The sequence below is a fragment of the Drosophila yakuba genome, chromosome 2L, assembly GCF_016746365.2.
Source record: "Drosophila yakuba strain Tai18E2 chromosome 2L, Prin_Dyak_Tai18E2_2.1, whole genome shotgun sequence".
NCBI lineage: Eukaryota > Metazoa > Arthropoda > Insecta > Diptera > Drosophilidae > Drosophila > Drosophila yakuba.
The window spans coordinates 8,786,327-8,800,199 of NC_052527.2; the positions used below are offsets into that span (position 1 = coordinate 8,786,327).

At 41.4% G+C, this 13,873-nt stretch overlaps 4 protein-coding genes across 5 annotated transcripts; 2 read left to right on the forward strand and 2 right to left on the reverse strand.

Moving 5' to 3' along the window:
* Positions 1–289: 289 nt before the first annotated feature.
* Positions 290–1,121, reverse strand: LOC6527705 (COP9 signalosome complex subunit 8). Its single transcript, XM_002088753.3, has 4 exons — positions 975–1,121; positions 850–914; positions 626–801; positions 290–565 (listed from the first exon to the last, which is right to left on the reverse strand). Exons 1-4 carry the CDS (start codon positions 1,029–1,031, stop codon positions 315–317), a joined length of 549 nt encoding a protein of 182 aa, XP_002088789.1. The 5' UTR covers positions 1,032–1,121; the 3' UTR covers positions 290–314.
* Positions 1,122–1,303: 182 nt separating this feature from the next.
* On the forward strand, positions 1,304–2,258 carry LOC6527704 (40S ribosomal protein S13). Its single transcript, XM_002088752.3, has 3 exons — positions 1,304–1,414; positions 1,640–1,767; positions 1,830–2,258. The coding sequence occupies exons 1-3, from the start codon at positions 1,392–1,394 to the stop codon at positions 2,132–2,134; spliced, it is 456 nt and encodes a 151-aa protein (XP_002088788.1). The 5' UTR covers positions 1,304–1,391; the 3' UTR covers positions 2,135–2,258.
* A 1,270-nt stretch (positions 2,259–3,528) lies between these two features.
* LOC6527703 (probable multidrug resistance-associated protein lethal(2)03659) lies at positions 3,529–10,455 on the forward strand. 2 transcript variants are annotated; one of them, XM_002088751.4, is made up of 10 exons: positions 3,529–3,687; positions 4,868–4,965; positions 5,037–5,122; positions 5,555–5,863; positions 6,275–6,483; positions 6,550–8,177; positions 8,238–8,761; positions 8,821–9,086; positions 9,147–10,076; positions 10,147–10,455. In XM_002088751.4, exons 2-10 carry the CDS (start codon positions 4,889–4,891, stop codon positions 10,183–10,185), a joined length of 4,068 nt encoding a protein of 1,355 aa, XP_002088787.1. In that variant the 5' UTR covers positions 3,529–3,687; positions 4,868–4,888; the 3' UTR covers positions 10,186–10,455. The 2 variants fall into 2 exon arrangements, with proteins under 2 accessions (XP_002088787.1, XP_039226635.1); XM_039370701.2 differs by lacking the exon at positions 3,529–3,687 and adding an exon at positions 3,736–3,754.
* Positions 10,456–10,760: 305 nt separating this feature from the next.
* LOC6527702 (uncharacterized protein DDB_G0271670) lies at positions 10,761–13,432 on the reverse strand. Its single transcript, XM_002088750.4, has 4 exons — positions 13,247–13,432; positions 12,068–12,237; positions 11,130–11,997; positions 10,761–11,052 (listed from the first exon to the last, which is right to left on the reverse strand). Exons 1-4 carry the CDS (start codon positions 13,308–13,310, stop codon positions 10,853–10,855), a joined length of 1,302 nt encoding a protein of 433 aa, XP_002088786.3. The 5' UTR covers positions 13,311–13,432; the 3' UTR covers positions 10,761–10,852.
* Positions 13,433–13,873: the final 441 nt, after the last annotated feature.

Below are 13,873 nucleotides of genomic sequence, written 5' to 3' on the forward strand. Positions count from 1 at the left end.
TATTAGAATTATCCTTAAAAAATTTGCCCAAGAACATGTTAAAATAACTCTAGAAATGACCTGGAATTTATAATTACCGAGTCCTATTTTCACAAAAATAAATTTTAACACTCTTCCAAAAGCTAATTGGTGCAAAACCCAATGGCGTCAGTTTATTTATCTAACAGTTCATATTGATTTAACTATAATAATCGAGGATTTTTCTTTTTAGCCAAAAAAAAGGCTGTGTGACCATAACTTTTGTGCAAATATATACAAAAAGAAAATTATAAACATAAACACAACCAAATAAAAGTAATGAAATTTATTGAGGCCTAATTCTCCAGGAAGGTTACAAACTCGGTCAACTTAAGCAATTGGTCATCGTTTCCACGAGTTGGCGGTGCTTCCTGAACCTTTGGCTTCAGGATCACCCGGTCGCCGTCCAGTTCCTCAGTCCAATTTAAAGCCGCACATGCATGTTTTAGTTCATCCTCCGACATTAGTGACAGTTCCAGTAGATTGTGCTGGTAAATGGATACATAGGCACTGCCCATCAGTTTGAACAGCTCCTCGCGTTGCTTATCTGAGTAGATACATTAAGAGTTTTTTAAGCAATTATTAATATTTTTAGGAATAGCCGTACTTAGAAGATCCTCTACAGGTGACTTTACTCTTTCGGACCACTCATACTTGATGTTTCTGAAGAAATCGGCATAGTTATTGTTCTGAAGGGCGATATTGAGCAGGTTCAGCTGCATCAGTTCCTTGTCCTCCTTTAGTTTACCCGGAACTCGCATCCACAACAACTTGGCATCGGCCCTATAGCATAAGATTAAAATATGCATCCTTTTAATGTCTATCACTTACAGTTTGTTTTGGTAAAGATAAATAGCAAGTAATTGCTGGTAGACATCTGCTCCGAGTTCGACTTGCTGTGAAAATAGCGGTTTCTAATATTCCATATAGAGTGAATATATTTAATAAACAGTCACCTCGAATTCCTCGTTCTCAAGCCGCTCAACTAGTTCACTATATTTATTTAAATGCATTTTAATGGCAAATTCTTGGTCCGAAAACAATAATGTGACCGTTTAGCGTGCTTTAAGAAATGAAACCTTTCCAAAGCACTCCTGTGTTTATGTAGAGTTTAGCTAACGATAGTATTCAGGTATCGAAATCCGAATTAATGAAATTTAAAAGACAAAGCTAAGAGTTCGGCATAAATAAGACCAAAGAAGTCTCGTAATTTATTGATTTGAATATCATAACATATTGTACGCGATTTACAAAAAAATATCGCTTACCCTCCCCTTATCGATAGTTGCTTTGACAGGTCTCCACAATCGTAGAGCTGTCAACGTGCCAAAAGTCTCCACCTTCTTTTCGGTGTCAAAAACTAGACTATCAAGATGGGTCGTATGCACGCTCCTGGGTAAAAATGCAATTTTTTATTGTTTCCGATGACGGTGTGTCAACCTGAATGCATGCAAAATGTGTCTGCCGTGCGGGACGAACGAATGGATGTATCAAATGAAATTTTCCGGGGGTTTTAGTGGGTTAATTACCGACCGCAAAGGCAAGCACATGGTGCAGACGTATTCGTGTTTGACAGGCGCCGCCATAAACGCGTACTAACAATTGTGTATTTCGTTCGCAGCAAGGGTATTTCCCAATCAGCCCTCCCCTACAGACGCACTGTCCCATCCTGGCTGAAACTGAACGCCGAGGATGTTAAGGACCAGATCAAGAAGCTGGGCAAGAAGGGTCTGACTCCCTCCAAAATCGGTGAGTGTTTCCGAGTATGTTGTTGTTTGAGGTTATGTTAATCCCGATTCCGGTTTTCACAGGCATCATCCTGCGTGACTCGCACGGAGTTGCCCAGGTGCGTTTCGTCAACGGAAACAAGATCCTGCGCATCATGAAGTCGGTGGGTCTCAAGCCCGACATTCCCGAGGATCTGTACCATATGATCAAGAAGGCCGTCGCCATCCGCAAGCACTTGGAGCGCAACCGCAAGGACAAGGACGGCAAGTTCCGTCTGATTCTGGTCGAGTCCAGGATCCACCGTCTGGCCCGTTACTACAAGACCAAGAGCGTCCTGCCGCCCAACTGGAAATACGAGTCGAGCACCGCCTCCGCCTTGGTTGCCTAAGTCCTTGATTCGCTAGTTGGTAGTTTGCTTTCAAGTCTTGCGGGGTCCTACATTTCCATCAATGTACAACAAATAAACCCAACAAATAAAACTGGAAATCGGAACTATTTTATAGACAAAACAATTGCTGCGCAGCTTATTTACTTGGAGATTGTGGATTTGATTTTCAAAACCAAAAGGACTCAAGATACCCTTAGTTTTTGAACTTTGCTATGATTCGAATTATGTGGCAGCCCCAATAAGATTGCAGCTCGGTGAAATAATAACCTAAAGGCTGATACAGCTTAATAAACAAGTGCAGCCAAGTCTCCTACCGAAAATTTGTAGGAACAATTTCATAAATTCGGTTTGAAAGAGCGCTGTGTGTATGTTTAATGTCTTGATTGAGGTCCAAGGCATAAAGAATTATAGAGCTGAAGTTAAAATGGTGAATGAAGTGCTATATTACCATCATTAATTTTGGTGTCTTTAAATTTTAATTTCGAATCAGGAAGTGTTTAAAATTTTGCAATGGCATTGGGCTCAATAATTTTGAAAACAGTCTAAAAACGAAATTGGAATGTTCTACTCTCATTCAGTCACTTGTTGCATGATTATTTGCAAGAATCTGTATACTTATTTATGAGCAAGTGGTGGTTGTATGTATGTGCCACATTATAGGGAGTAGCACACAGGTAAGAATTGTACAGTGCTACTTTGGTAACATGAATGGCGGAGGAATTTTTGTGTCTGATTTAACATTTTCTTACATAAAATTTACACTACTTTTCCATGTAAGATACATATTCATTACATGGGATGGGGTTAATTTACAAATAATCATGACTGATTATCATTGATAATTTTGTGTAATCGCGCTTTAGTTATAGATTATTGGCAATAATCCTAATTAGATTAAAATTGTGAATTCACACAAATATATAGCTTGATACTGTATACTGTATACTTTAAATTTGTCTAATATATACATATGTGTTCATATGTAGATACGTACATACGTGTGTATGTATGTTGTATATATGAAATATGGTTTTATGGATGGTTTCATGCTCAATTCGAATTGGAGTTTGTCTTGAAAGATGAAAAAGAATTGAACGATAATGCTTTTGCACAGTGCGCTCTCAGATCAGAGAAATATATGAGATAAGGTACTGCTAATAGATAAAGTGTTGTATATGGCAAAGTACTATGTAGAGTACTGATCACATTTCAAACTCCTCTACCAGTTTCAAAAATTAATTATTAATAAAAGAGGGAAGGAGTAACTATGATGGTTCCTGCTAGGCAGAGTCCACTGTAGTTCGCGAACTCCTGGGGTTGGGGGCGCATTTCGTATTTAGAGCCGATAGCCGCCGAAAACCGAAGTCGCCAGTGTTCCGAATTCAGCATTCAGTAGCCTGCTGCTCTTTCTGGCGCTCGGACCGAAGTTTGTTTTATTATTTACAACATCTGTATATAGTTTGTGTTGATTTGCCGGGTCTTCTATCGCGATTTTCTCACGTTCGCCAGCAACAATAACCATATTGTTGAATGTAAACAATATTGAAACAAAAGTACGTAGTACATGGGATTCGCAAGCAATGGCAATTATTTTAATTGTATGCTCGCCGCGATTGCTTGGTAATTTGTGTGCCTGAAAAAATCCATGTGATTAGATAATTTACAGACAAACGAAAAACCATCGATGCGACCTTTATCTGTGCGCAATTATTGTTTGTTGGCCGATAAATGTAATGTGTATTTGCATTTGTTCACTTGGCTAAAAGTTTCCCTTTTTCTTGTGCCACCAAAAACGTGGTACGTCTCGCACACCCGCACATAAATATATATTTATTAACGTACATTTGTACGTACATACAAATATACTTATATTCCGAATGGCTAAACGGTAAATGCTCAAAGTGCTTATTCTGGGCGGGTGTGAGTGGAACAGGGAGAGAGTGAGAATCAGACAATTACAGTGGATCCCAGTTGGAAGACAATCGTATTACAACATATGTGGACTGTCTAACTGTTAAGTAACAGAGCTTATATGTAGCAGGATATAAAAAAGCCGGCAAACAGGAGCTATTTTTGGAATCTTTAATAGTTGTTCATAAATAAGAAGTTGATCTTTTCGCCGCCTGATGAAATTAATGAAAACCCAAAAATGTTGTGCTACATTGCTAAGGAAATTCGAAAACAAGTGTTATTTTTCAAGTATGAAATTAGTCACCTCAAAGCTAAAAATTATAAATAAATAAATATGAACCAAATATCTCTTCAGTAATTGAAAAAAACGACTATGTAACTTTAGACTGTAAACCATGTTACATGCACTTCTACCAGGTATTCACTGTACTACGAAATGGCAAACGCGTGTTTGGTTTTAGGGAACCAAACCCCTCTTCAACTTGCTGATTCCCTGGGCCTGTCATTACAGCAAGCCCTATCATGACGAACTACAAACTCATGAGCAGTGACACATTAACCATTCCTAAGCACCCAAACCAATGGGTTTTCCACTAAAAAATAAAAAGTACGTCGACTTTCTTGGAGTCGTCAAGCCAACGTCAATACGTACTGTTGATAAATGAAACGGCAATGTTTGTTTGATTAAGATGTGTCGTGTTTGTGCTCATATCGACTTTTGTTTTAGAACCACTCAGCAGAATTACATATTTCCCTTATCCAATACAGCTCGGTTCATTATTTATCTATTCCGCTGCTTACTTATACCGCCTTTTAATTTAGTTTCTTTGAAGGGAGTACAACATGCAGTCGCTGAAAACGGCAGATTTGCCGGAAAATCCCCGGGAACATTCAAATTTTATTTCGGCAGCATGTTTCTGGTAAGCATAGTAACATACATTTAACTTAAACATATTAATGATTTGTTTTTATTAATTAACAATGTATATAGGTACACCATGCCCACTTTTATCAAGGGTCGGAAGCGCACATTGGATACCCAGGATCTTTATAGGGCCTTGAAAGAGCACAAATCGGGTATGGTGAAATTGTGATTATGATTCACCTAATGGTGAATTGCGAAATTCCAAATTGATTTGAGCATAAATACATCAATGGAGATTTATTTTTATCTGTGCAAGTCATAGTGGTGTATCAACGACATTAGATAAAAAAGTGATCACTCCAAATGTCTTTACTTCAATCAGACTTACATTTTCCGGACGCACTGTGTGTAGTTATCACGGGAACAATTAATTTTACTGATCGATGCATGTACATTGTACATAGTATGTTCGTTGACCGTCTTAATTGATTCGCTTGATGCCTTCAATTGTTTTGTGATTTTGTATTTGTATTTCTTTTCCCAAATTGATAACTGTGTCTCTGGGTAATCATTGTTTTCGTAATCCGAATTTATTGAGTCCCTTATCTGCGATTAAACTGTGTTAATTTGTGCAATTTTTCCAGAGACTCTGGGGAACAAATTGTGCGCTTCCTGGGAGTTGGAACTTGAGAAGACCAAGGGAAAACCAAATTTGCTACGAGCCCTTTTGCGGGTTTTCGGCTGGTACTTCGCCCTTCTAGGCTTGGTGCTCTTCCTGCTGGAATTGGGTCTCCGAACGCTTCAGCCAATCTTCCTGCTAAAACTCATCTCCTACTATACACATGGCGGGGACTCCATTGAGTCGGCCTATTACTATGCTGCTGGAGTGATCCTGTGCAGTGCCCTCAATGTCATCATAATGCATCCGTATATGTTGGGCACAATGCATGTGGGTGAGTCGCAAGGTTTACTTTTTTATTTAGTTCATAAGTTTTAGCTATGCATTTTAAATTAAGTAATATTATATAATATATTATTAACACCTATTATATCATAGTAGGAGCTAACAAACTAAAAGATAATTTATGCCCGCTTAACGTTGTTAGTTATTATAGAATGTCTTAATTACTCTATTGGGTAAAACCCCTAACTCAGTTTAAATGATGTCGGCATAGATAAAAAAGAGACAAAAAATTAACAATCCGGATTTAATTAGGTAATCTGCGGCCCACTTAGTGCCTTGTTGTTAAATGGTACACGTTGAAACTTTATTTACAATAATGAGGACTTTAACCCTTAAATTTATTATTATCATATACTATTTGCTATCAAAGTTACTTAAAAAAATGCTTACATTTTCGCAGGACTCAAGATGCGCGTTGGTATGTGCAGCATGATCTATCGCAAGGCGCTGCGGCTGAGTAAGTCGGCGCTGGGCAACACCACGGCTGGACATGTGGTGAACCTTATGTCAAACGACGTGGGACGTCTGGATCTGGCTACCATATTCGTACACTACTTGTGGGTGGGACCGCTGGAGACCATCTTTATCACGTACCTGATGTATTGTAGGGTGAGCAAAGCGATAATCTCTTGAACCCTAACGAACACCGAATAACAAACCCAAACATTTTTACAGATTGGAATCGCTGCTGTGTTTGGTGTGGCCTTCATGTTGCTGTTTATCCCCCTGCAGGCGTATCTGGGAAAGAGAACATCGGTTCTTCGACTCAGAACTGCTCTACGCACGGACGAAAGGGTTCGAATGATGAACGAAATCATCTCGGGCATTCAAGTGATCAAAATGTACGCATGGGAACTGCCATTCGAACATATGGTGGCCTTTGCGCGTAAGAAGGAGATAAATGCCATTCGCCATGTGTCCTACATCCGGGGAATACTGCTATCCTTCATCATATTCCTGACGCGAGTCTCCATTTTCCTGAGTTTAGTTGGATATGTGCTGCTTGGAACGTTCCTGACCCCGGAAGTGGCCTTCTTGATCACAGCCTATTACAATATTCTGCGTACCACTATGACGGTATTCTTTCCACAAGGCATTTCCCAGATGGCGGAGACCCTGGTGTCCATTAAGCGTGTTCAGAAGTATATGCAGTCCGATGAGACCAATGTTATGGATATGAGCGTGGATCTTACTGAGGATTTCCAAGGCAGCAATCAGGAAACAGTTCATGCCGATGGAGATGAGGAACGCGACGAAGCTGAGGATAAGCTTTTGGGACCACCAATTGCCACTATCAATGAGAACGCCAAGTTGTCGGAGGCGGGAATCTCTATAAACGGACTTATGGCCAAATGGGATGTTAACTCCCCTGATTACTCGCTTAACGGGGTAAACCTTCGTGTTCAGCCTGGCACCATGCTGGGTATCGTCGGACGCACGGGATCTGGTAAATCCAGTCTCATCCAAGCCATCCTAGGTGAACTGCCCGCAGAGTCTGGCGAGATAAAGGTTAATGGCTCCATGTCGTACGCTTCCCAAGAACCGTGGCTCTTTTCTGGCACTGTGCGGCAAAATATTCTCTTTGGCCAGCCCATGGATCGTCGTCGATACGCTAGGGTGGTAAAGAAGTGTGCCCTAGAGCGAGATTTCGAACTGCTTCCATTCAAGGATAAAACTATAGTTGGTGAGCGGGGAGCTTCCCTGTCAGGTGGCCAAAAGGCGAGAATCAGTTTGGCAAGGGCTGTTTATCGGGAGACTTCCATTTACCTACTGGATGATCCACTTAGTGCAGTGGACACCCATGTGGCGCGACACCTCTTCGAGCAGTGCATGCGTGGCTATCTACGCGAGCGAATCGTTATATTGGCCACACATCAGCTCCAGTTCTTGCAGCACGCCGATCAAATTGTCATTATGGACAAAGGTCATGTCAGTGCCGTGGGTACCTACGAGTCGCTACGCGAATCCGGATTGGACTTCGCCACCATGCTAGCCGATCCAGAACGGGATGAGCAATCGGAGGAGCGATCGAGGTCGCGATCGGGCAGCTACACTCATAGCCATTCGGACCAGCGACGCAACAGCGAACAATCCCTGCTTTCCATGGCGGATTCGTGTATGGATGACCTCGAGGCGGAGCAAGCTAACAACCAGGAACGCCAGGAGGCTGGTCAAATCGGACTGCGGTTGTACGGCAAATACTTCAAAGCCGGTGGCGGTTTTTTCGCCTTCTTCGTGATGATGGCCTTCTGTGTTCTTTCGCAAGGACTTGCCTCTCTGGGTGACTATTTTCTGTCATATTGGTAAGGAATTGCTTTAGAGATGTTGAATATATATTATATATATATTTTTTTTTATTTTAGGGTAACGAAAAAGGGCAATGTTGCTTACCGTGCAGATAATAATGATACAACTCGCTCTGCGGAACTTGAACCTCGCTTGTCGACATGGTTACGTGAAATTGGACTATCCGTGGACGCTGAAATGCTGGATACTTATATATTCACAGTGATCACAGTACTGACCATTCTGGTGACCGTGGCTCGCTCGTTTTTATTCTTCAATCTAGCCATGAAAGCCTCAATACGTCTGCACAACTCCATGTTTCGCGGCATTACCCGAGCTGCCATGTACTTTTTCAATACGAATCCATCTGGGCGCATTCTAAATCGTTTCTCAAAGGATATGGGACAAGTTGACGAGATACTTCCCGCCGTGATGATGGATGTCATTCAGATTTTTCTCGCACTTGCTGGCATTGTGATTGTTATAGCCATTGTTAATCCGCTGTTTCTTATTCCAACCGTGGTACTGGGAATTATTTTCTATCAACTTCGTACCTTCTATCTAAAAACATCAAGGGATGTAAAGCGCATGGAAGCAATTAGTAAGTTCTCCTTTATGAATATACGTTTCACCTATATTTAATACAATTGTTTCGTATAGCCCGGTCTCCAGTATACTCGCATTTAGCTGCTTCGTTGACCGGTCTGTCCACCATTCGTGCCTTTGGAGCCCAACGTGTTCTGGAGTCGGAGTTCGACAATTACCAGGACATGCATAGTTCCGCATTTTATATGTTCATTAGCACCTCGCGAGCCTTCGGATATTGGCTTGACTGTTTCTGTGTGATTTACATAGCAATCATCACCCTCAGTTTCTTCATCTTTCCTCCCGCGAACGGAGGTGATGTGGGACTGGCAATCACACAGGTAAGTAATAACGAATTAGTATTTGACTGTTGACTCATCCAACCTTTCTGGTTCTTACAGGCCATGGGAATGACGGGCATGGTCCAGTGGGGAATGCGACAGTCAGCGGAACTGGAGAATACAATGACTGCAGTCGAGCGAGTGGTGGAATACGAGGATATTAAACCGGAAGGAGCGTTGGAAGCTCCGGCCGATAAGAAGCCACCAAAGTCCTGGCCAGAGCAGGGAAAAATCGTTTTCGACGAGCTGAGCCTGCGATATACGCCGGATCCAAAGTCAGAGAATGTGCTCAAGTCACTCAGTTTTGTAATAAAACCTAAGGAGAAGGTAGGCATCGTGGGACGCACTGGAGCGGGAAAGTCCTCACTGATTAATGCCCTCTTCCGACTGTCCTACAACGATGGATCCGTGCTTATAGACAAGAGAGATACCAGTGATATGGGTTTGCATGACCTGCGCAGCAAAATCTCGATCATACCCCAGGAACCCGTGCTGTTTTCCGGCACAATGCGATACAATTTGGATCCCTTTGACGAGTATAGCGATGAAAAGCTGTGGCGCTCCCTGGAAGAGGTGAAGCTTAAGGAGGTGGTGGCCGATCTTCCCAGTGGCTTGCAGAGCAAAATCACTGAGGGCGGCACCAACTTCAGCGTGGGCCAGCGCCAGTTGGTCTGCTTGGCACGGGCCATACTCCGTGAGAATCGCATTCTGGTCATGGACGAGGCCACGGCCAATGTGGATCCCCAGACAGATGGCCTCATTCAAACCACCATTCGCAACAAGTTCAAGGAGTGCACTGTGCTGACGATAGCCCATCGTTTACACACTATCATGGACTCGGACAAAGTGTTGGTGATGGACGCTGGAAGAGCGGTGGAGTTCGGAACGCCCTATGAGCTGCTGACGCTGGCGGATTCTAAGGTGTTCCACGGTATGGTCAAGCAGACGGGTCACGCCACCTATGAGGTTCTGCTGAAAATCGCACAAAAGGTTCGTTTTTAATTTGTTTTTCAGCATACAAAAAACAAGTAATAAACAAAACTTTTTAAATTGATTACAGGCATTCGAAAACCGCCAGAATCACAGTCTTTCCTCATGAGAATCAGCTACCACGTGTTTGTCACCGAATATTTAGCTGGCTAATCATAGTTTAAGTAATCATAATGTTTTTGAATGTGTTATTTTGTGTGAATGTAAATATGTCTTTCCGTGCGTATGTTAAATACTTTATATAACTTAAAAACTGTATAGAAAACCATTGTTTAATCTACTATATGTATTTATTAAACATTTACTAATAGCAAAGAAGTGCCTTTAAAAATAAATAAAATAATTTCTCTATTGCTGAATATGCTTATTGAACACCATACACGTAGTTTTTTCGTAATACGTTGTCTGTTTCACGTAACGCGTCGTTTCTTACGTTGCCGAATTTATCTGGCTCTCGGCGCCGAACTCTATATCCAATTTTGAGTGCTTTGACTTGTTTTAAATATGTTAGATAAGAAACTAAGGTTCTTCCGCCTCGCGAAATGAACATAGTTTAATATTTTAAGTCAATTTCATTTCATCAAAGATAGCTGTATGAGATTAAGTCATCAATCAATTAAAATTAAACAATCAACAAGCTCCATGATAACGAAGTATGCAAAAAGCCTCTCGTTCCAGAGTATGTAAAGTGATACAAGGTAAACGTTTATTATTTAATAATGAATACAAATTACTAACAAGTATTTACATAATTCATAGTATTTTCCCACCATCTCTTACAGCACGTTCTTAAGTCCCATCGCCAAGAGGAGAATCATGGCGCCAAGGGATACCTTCAGGCTAGTGCTTCCATTGCACCGATCTGTCAAACAGATATCGCATTGATCGGCAGAGTCTTCTGTTATGTCCAGTTCATTTTTCACAGCCTGGCAGCCGGATTGTTCTTCGGGCACCTTAACACAGCCGCGATTTAACACTGTTTGGTCAAAAGAGAAAATGTTTTATAAAATATCTTGAACAACAATCGAGTTCCAAAGAACGCTATGTGCTCACCTCCGTCCTTGTAGATGCTGTAACAGGCTGCAATCTTGTAATTTGTTGGGGGTGATGGGCTTGTAGATGGCGAAGCAGTTGTAGAGCTGGTGGAAGATTCAGACGATGACGAATCTGTGTTTGTAGAAGCCGACGAGCTACTGGAAGAATCATTATCCGTGGTGGAGGAAGAAGTCGAGGAATCCGTTGTAGATTCGGAGGTTGAGGAATCGGTCGTGGAAGAACCCAAAGAGCTGGAGCTGGAATCTTCATCTGTGGTGGAGGAGGCTGTCGAAGAATCTGTTGTAGAATCGGATGTTGAAGAGTCGGTGGTGGAAGATTCCGACGTGCTACTGGTGGAATCATTATCTGTGGTGGACGAAGGAGTCGACGAATCCGTTGTAGAATCGGAGGTTGAGGACTCTGTAGAGGAAGAAGCCAAAGAACTGGAGCTAGAATCTCCATTTGTGGTGGAGGAGGCTGTCGAAGAATCTGTTGTAGAATCGGAGGTTGAAGAATCCGTCGTGGAAGAAGCTGAAGAGCTGGAGCTAGAATCTCCGATTGTGGTGGAAGAAGCAGTCGATGAAGCGGTTGTAGAATCGGAGGTTGAAGAATCCGTCGTAGAAGAAGCTAAAGAGCTGGAGCTAGAATCTCCATTTGTGGTGGAAGAAGAACTCGATGAATCTGTTGTAGAATCAGAGGTTGAAGAATCTGTGGTGGAAGAAGCCAATGAGCTGGAGCTCGAATCTCCATTTGTGGTAGAGGAAGCTGTCGAAGAATCTGTTGTGGATTCGGAGGTTGAAGATCCTGCGGTTGAAGATCCTGAGGTTGAAGAAGCTGAAGAGGTTGTGGAAGAGTCCTCGTTTGTGGTGGATCCAGTTGTGGAGTCCTGTGTCATGTGTAAAGCATGGATTTATTAATACATTTAGTACGATGCTATGCTATATTATCCAACGTACATCTTCTGCAGCTCGTGGCATTACGGAAAGAAGAGATCGTTTGAACGGATTGAATGCGGCCATTCTATCCAATCCAAATGCTTCAGAGGCATCTAGGGTGCAAGTGACCGTCGGAACCGTTTCCACATGGCACTCATCTCCAACACAACTGTAGCATTGCAGGGCACTCGCTGAAAAAAACGTGGGTGGTGAACAGGTGAATCAGGTGAGTCAGTTGAATGGGTTGGAGTGAGCCGGTTGGCCGAAGGCCGAACGAGATAAAATTCGTCGCTCAAGAGCGGGCAATAACTCTGATTGATAAATCAAATACCAAGATAACATCGGACCGATTGCCTCACCAAGCAAATCTGACTACTTTCTACGCTCGCAGTGTGCTTCTTTTTAGGTTATTGTACTTGAATTTTCCTTCATCAGATAACCTTTTCACTCGATGGCCTCATTTTAATCTGGAGTACTACATATATTGTTCATACATTATCCTTGTGTTATCAACCGATTAAAATTGGTCAATGTACGTGATGTTTTTATCTTTGAACTTGTGAATCATGCTAATGAGATTACAGGGAAAGCCCCGTTTGGGTAATATAAAATGAAAAGAAATGAAGATTAAAAAACTAGCAGTTTTAAGAAATTAAACACATTTTTTAAAGCCAGTTTAATATGAACAGTTTAAGCAAATTTAAAGCTCTTAAAAATCGCGCTCAAAATACATAAGTAAAAAAAAATCTTTTTGAGCTTCGACAATAAATATTAACCTATTAAATAGTAACCTTTTAATGTAATATTTAATTAAAAAATCGTTAAAATTTTGATGACCTCATATTGCATACATGTATTTTAGCCTCTTAGCTGCTTTTTAAACTATTCGTATACATATTTCTTTAAAAAGATTGTTGATCACTTTCCGATTCCAAATACGGAGGCTAACAGCTATTTGTGGCCACAAAACTAATTTCAATAATGGAACTGTCCATGGCACTATTTTTGACTAGAATTTCCGAGAACACGTAGATAAGGTGTCTAGGTTGTTTTAGTTTTTCTTGTTTTTCGAACCAAGTAAGTTCATAAATTCTTGATAAATTCCATTTGTACGTCCGTCAATCAAGGATTTTAGGCTCTGTATTACTCAATCAAATGTCTTTGCGTAGCACTCTTAGATAATGGTATAAAGTGACCAACCTGGCCAAAAAGTTGAGCCAGCAATAATTGCCATCATCAAAAGGTTGACTGTGATCACACGCATATTTCCTTTTTCCTTTTACGACCGAAAGGATATTAACCGAGTTGAATATTATCAGCGAGGATCGGAGCTAATTGCAGTATGGGAATCGCACCGCACGACGGTTGAAAGGGAACTACCAATTAAATATAATGTTAACCTGGCTTTTCTGCCGTTTTTATCATTTTCAGTCACTGATAAGCGGCGGCAGCGAAGGAAGGCAGCGAAAGGCACAGTACTGGCATTGTTTAGGCCAACCCACACGGCTTGGCCATAAAAGTTAATGGCCGCAATCGTCGCCGATAAGGAGTTTTAGGGTCCTCGGGGAAATACTGGGCATTCACTTCCTCAGGATGTATGATAATATGCAGCTATTGGCTCTTTATGAAAGTCAATCGATCTATGCAGGAAACTGCTTTTAATGGCAATGACCCACAAAACAGCTAAGGTTTCCTAGAAATTCTTGACTGATACTAGAATCTTTCGAGTGTGCAGGGCACATTTAGTCATAATATTTGGGGACAACGTGATGGCTTGACTAGAAATCTTATCTACGAAAACTTCTAATCAGTCGGATCCAATTCCAA

Excerpts from the sequence above, each read along its gene's own strand:
- LOC6527704 (XM_002088752.3), top strand. The coding sequence starts at position 1,392 with ATGGGTCGTATGCACGCTCCTGG. Across the intron at positions 1,415-1,639 it reads GGTCGTATGCACGCTCCTGG|CAAGGGTATTTCCCAATCAG; the intron begins GTAAAAATGCAA and ends TTTCGTTCGCAG. Across the intron at positions 1,768-1,829 it reads TCTGACTCCCTCCAAAATCG|GCATCATCCTGCGTGACTCG; the intron begins GTGAGTGTTTCC and ends CGGTTTTCACAG.
- LOC6527702 (XM_002088750.4), bottom strand. The coding sequence starts at position 13,310 with ATGCGTGTGATCACAGTCAACCTTTTGATGATGGCAATTATTGCTGGC. Across the intron at positions 12,238-13,246 it reads TGGCTCAACTTTTTGGCCAG|CGAGTGCCCTGCAATGCTAC; the intron begins GTTGGTCACTTT and ends CGTTTTTTTCAG. Across the intron at positions 11,998-12,067 it reads TGCCACGAGCTGCAGAAGAT|GACTCCACAACTGGATCCAC; the intron begins GTACGTTGGATA and ends CACATGACACAG.
- LOC6527703 (XM_002088751.4), top strand. The coding sequence starts at position 4,889 with ATGCAGTCGCTGAAAACGGCAGATTTGCCGGAAAATCCCCGGGAACAT. Across the intron at positions 5,864-6,274 it reads GTTGGGCACAATGCATGTGG|GACTCAAGATGCGCGTTGGT; the intron begins GTGAGTCGCAAG and ends ACATTTTCGCAG. Across the intron at positions 9,087-9,146 it reads TGGGACTGGCAATCACACAG|GCCATGGGAATGACGGGCAT; the intron begins GTAAGTAATAAC and ends TGGTTCTTACAG.
- LOC6527705 (XM_002088753.3), bottom strand. The coding sequence starts at position 1,031 with ATGCATTTAAATAAATATAGTGAACTAGTTGAGCGGCTTGAGAACGAG. Across the intron at positions 915-974 it reads TTGAGAACGAGGAATTCGAG|CAAGTCGAACTCGGAGCAGA; the intron begins GTGACTGTTTAT and ends CTATTTTCACAG. Across the intron at positions 566-625 it reads ACCTGTAGAGGATCTTCTAA|ATAAGCAACGCGAGGAGCTG; the intron begins GTACGGCTATTC and ends GTATCTACTCAG.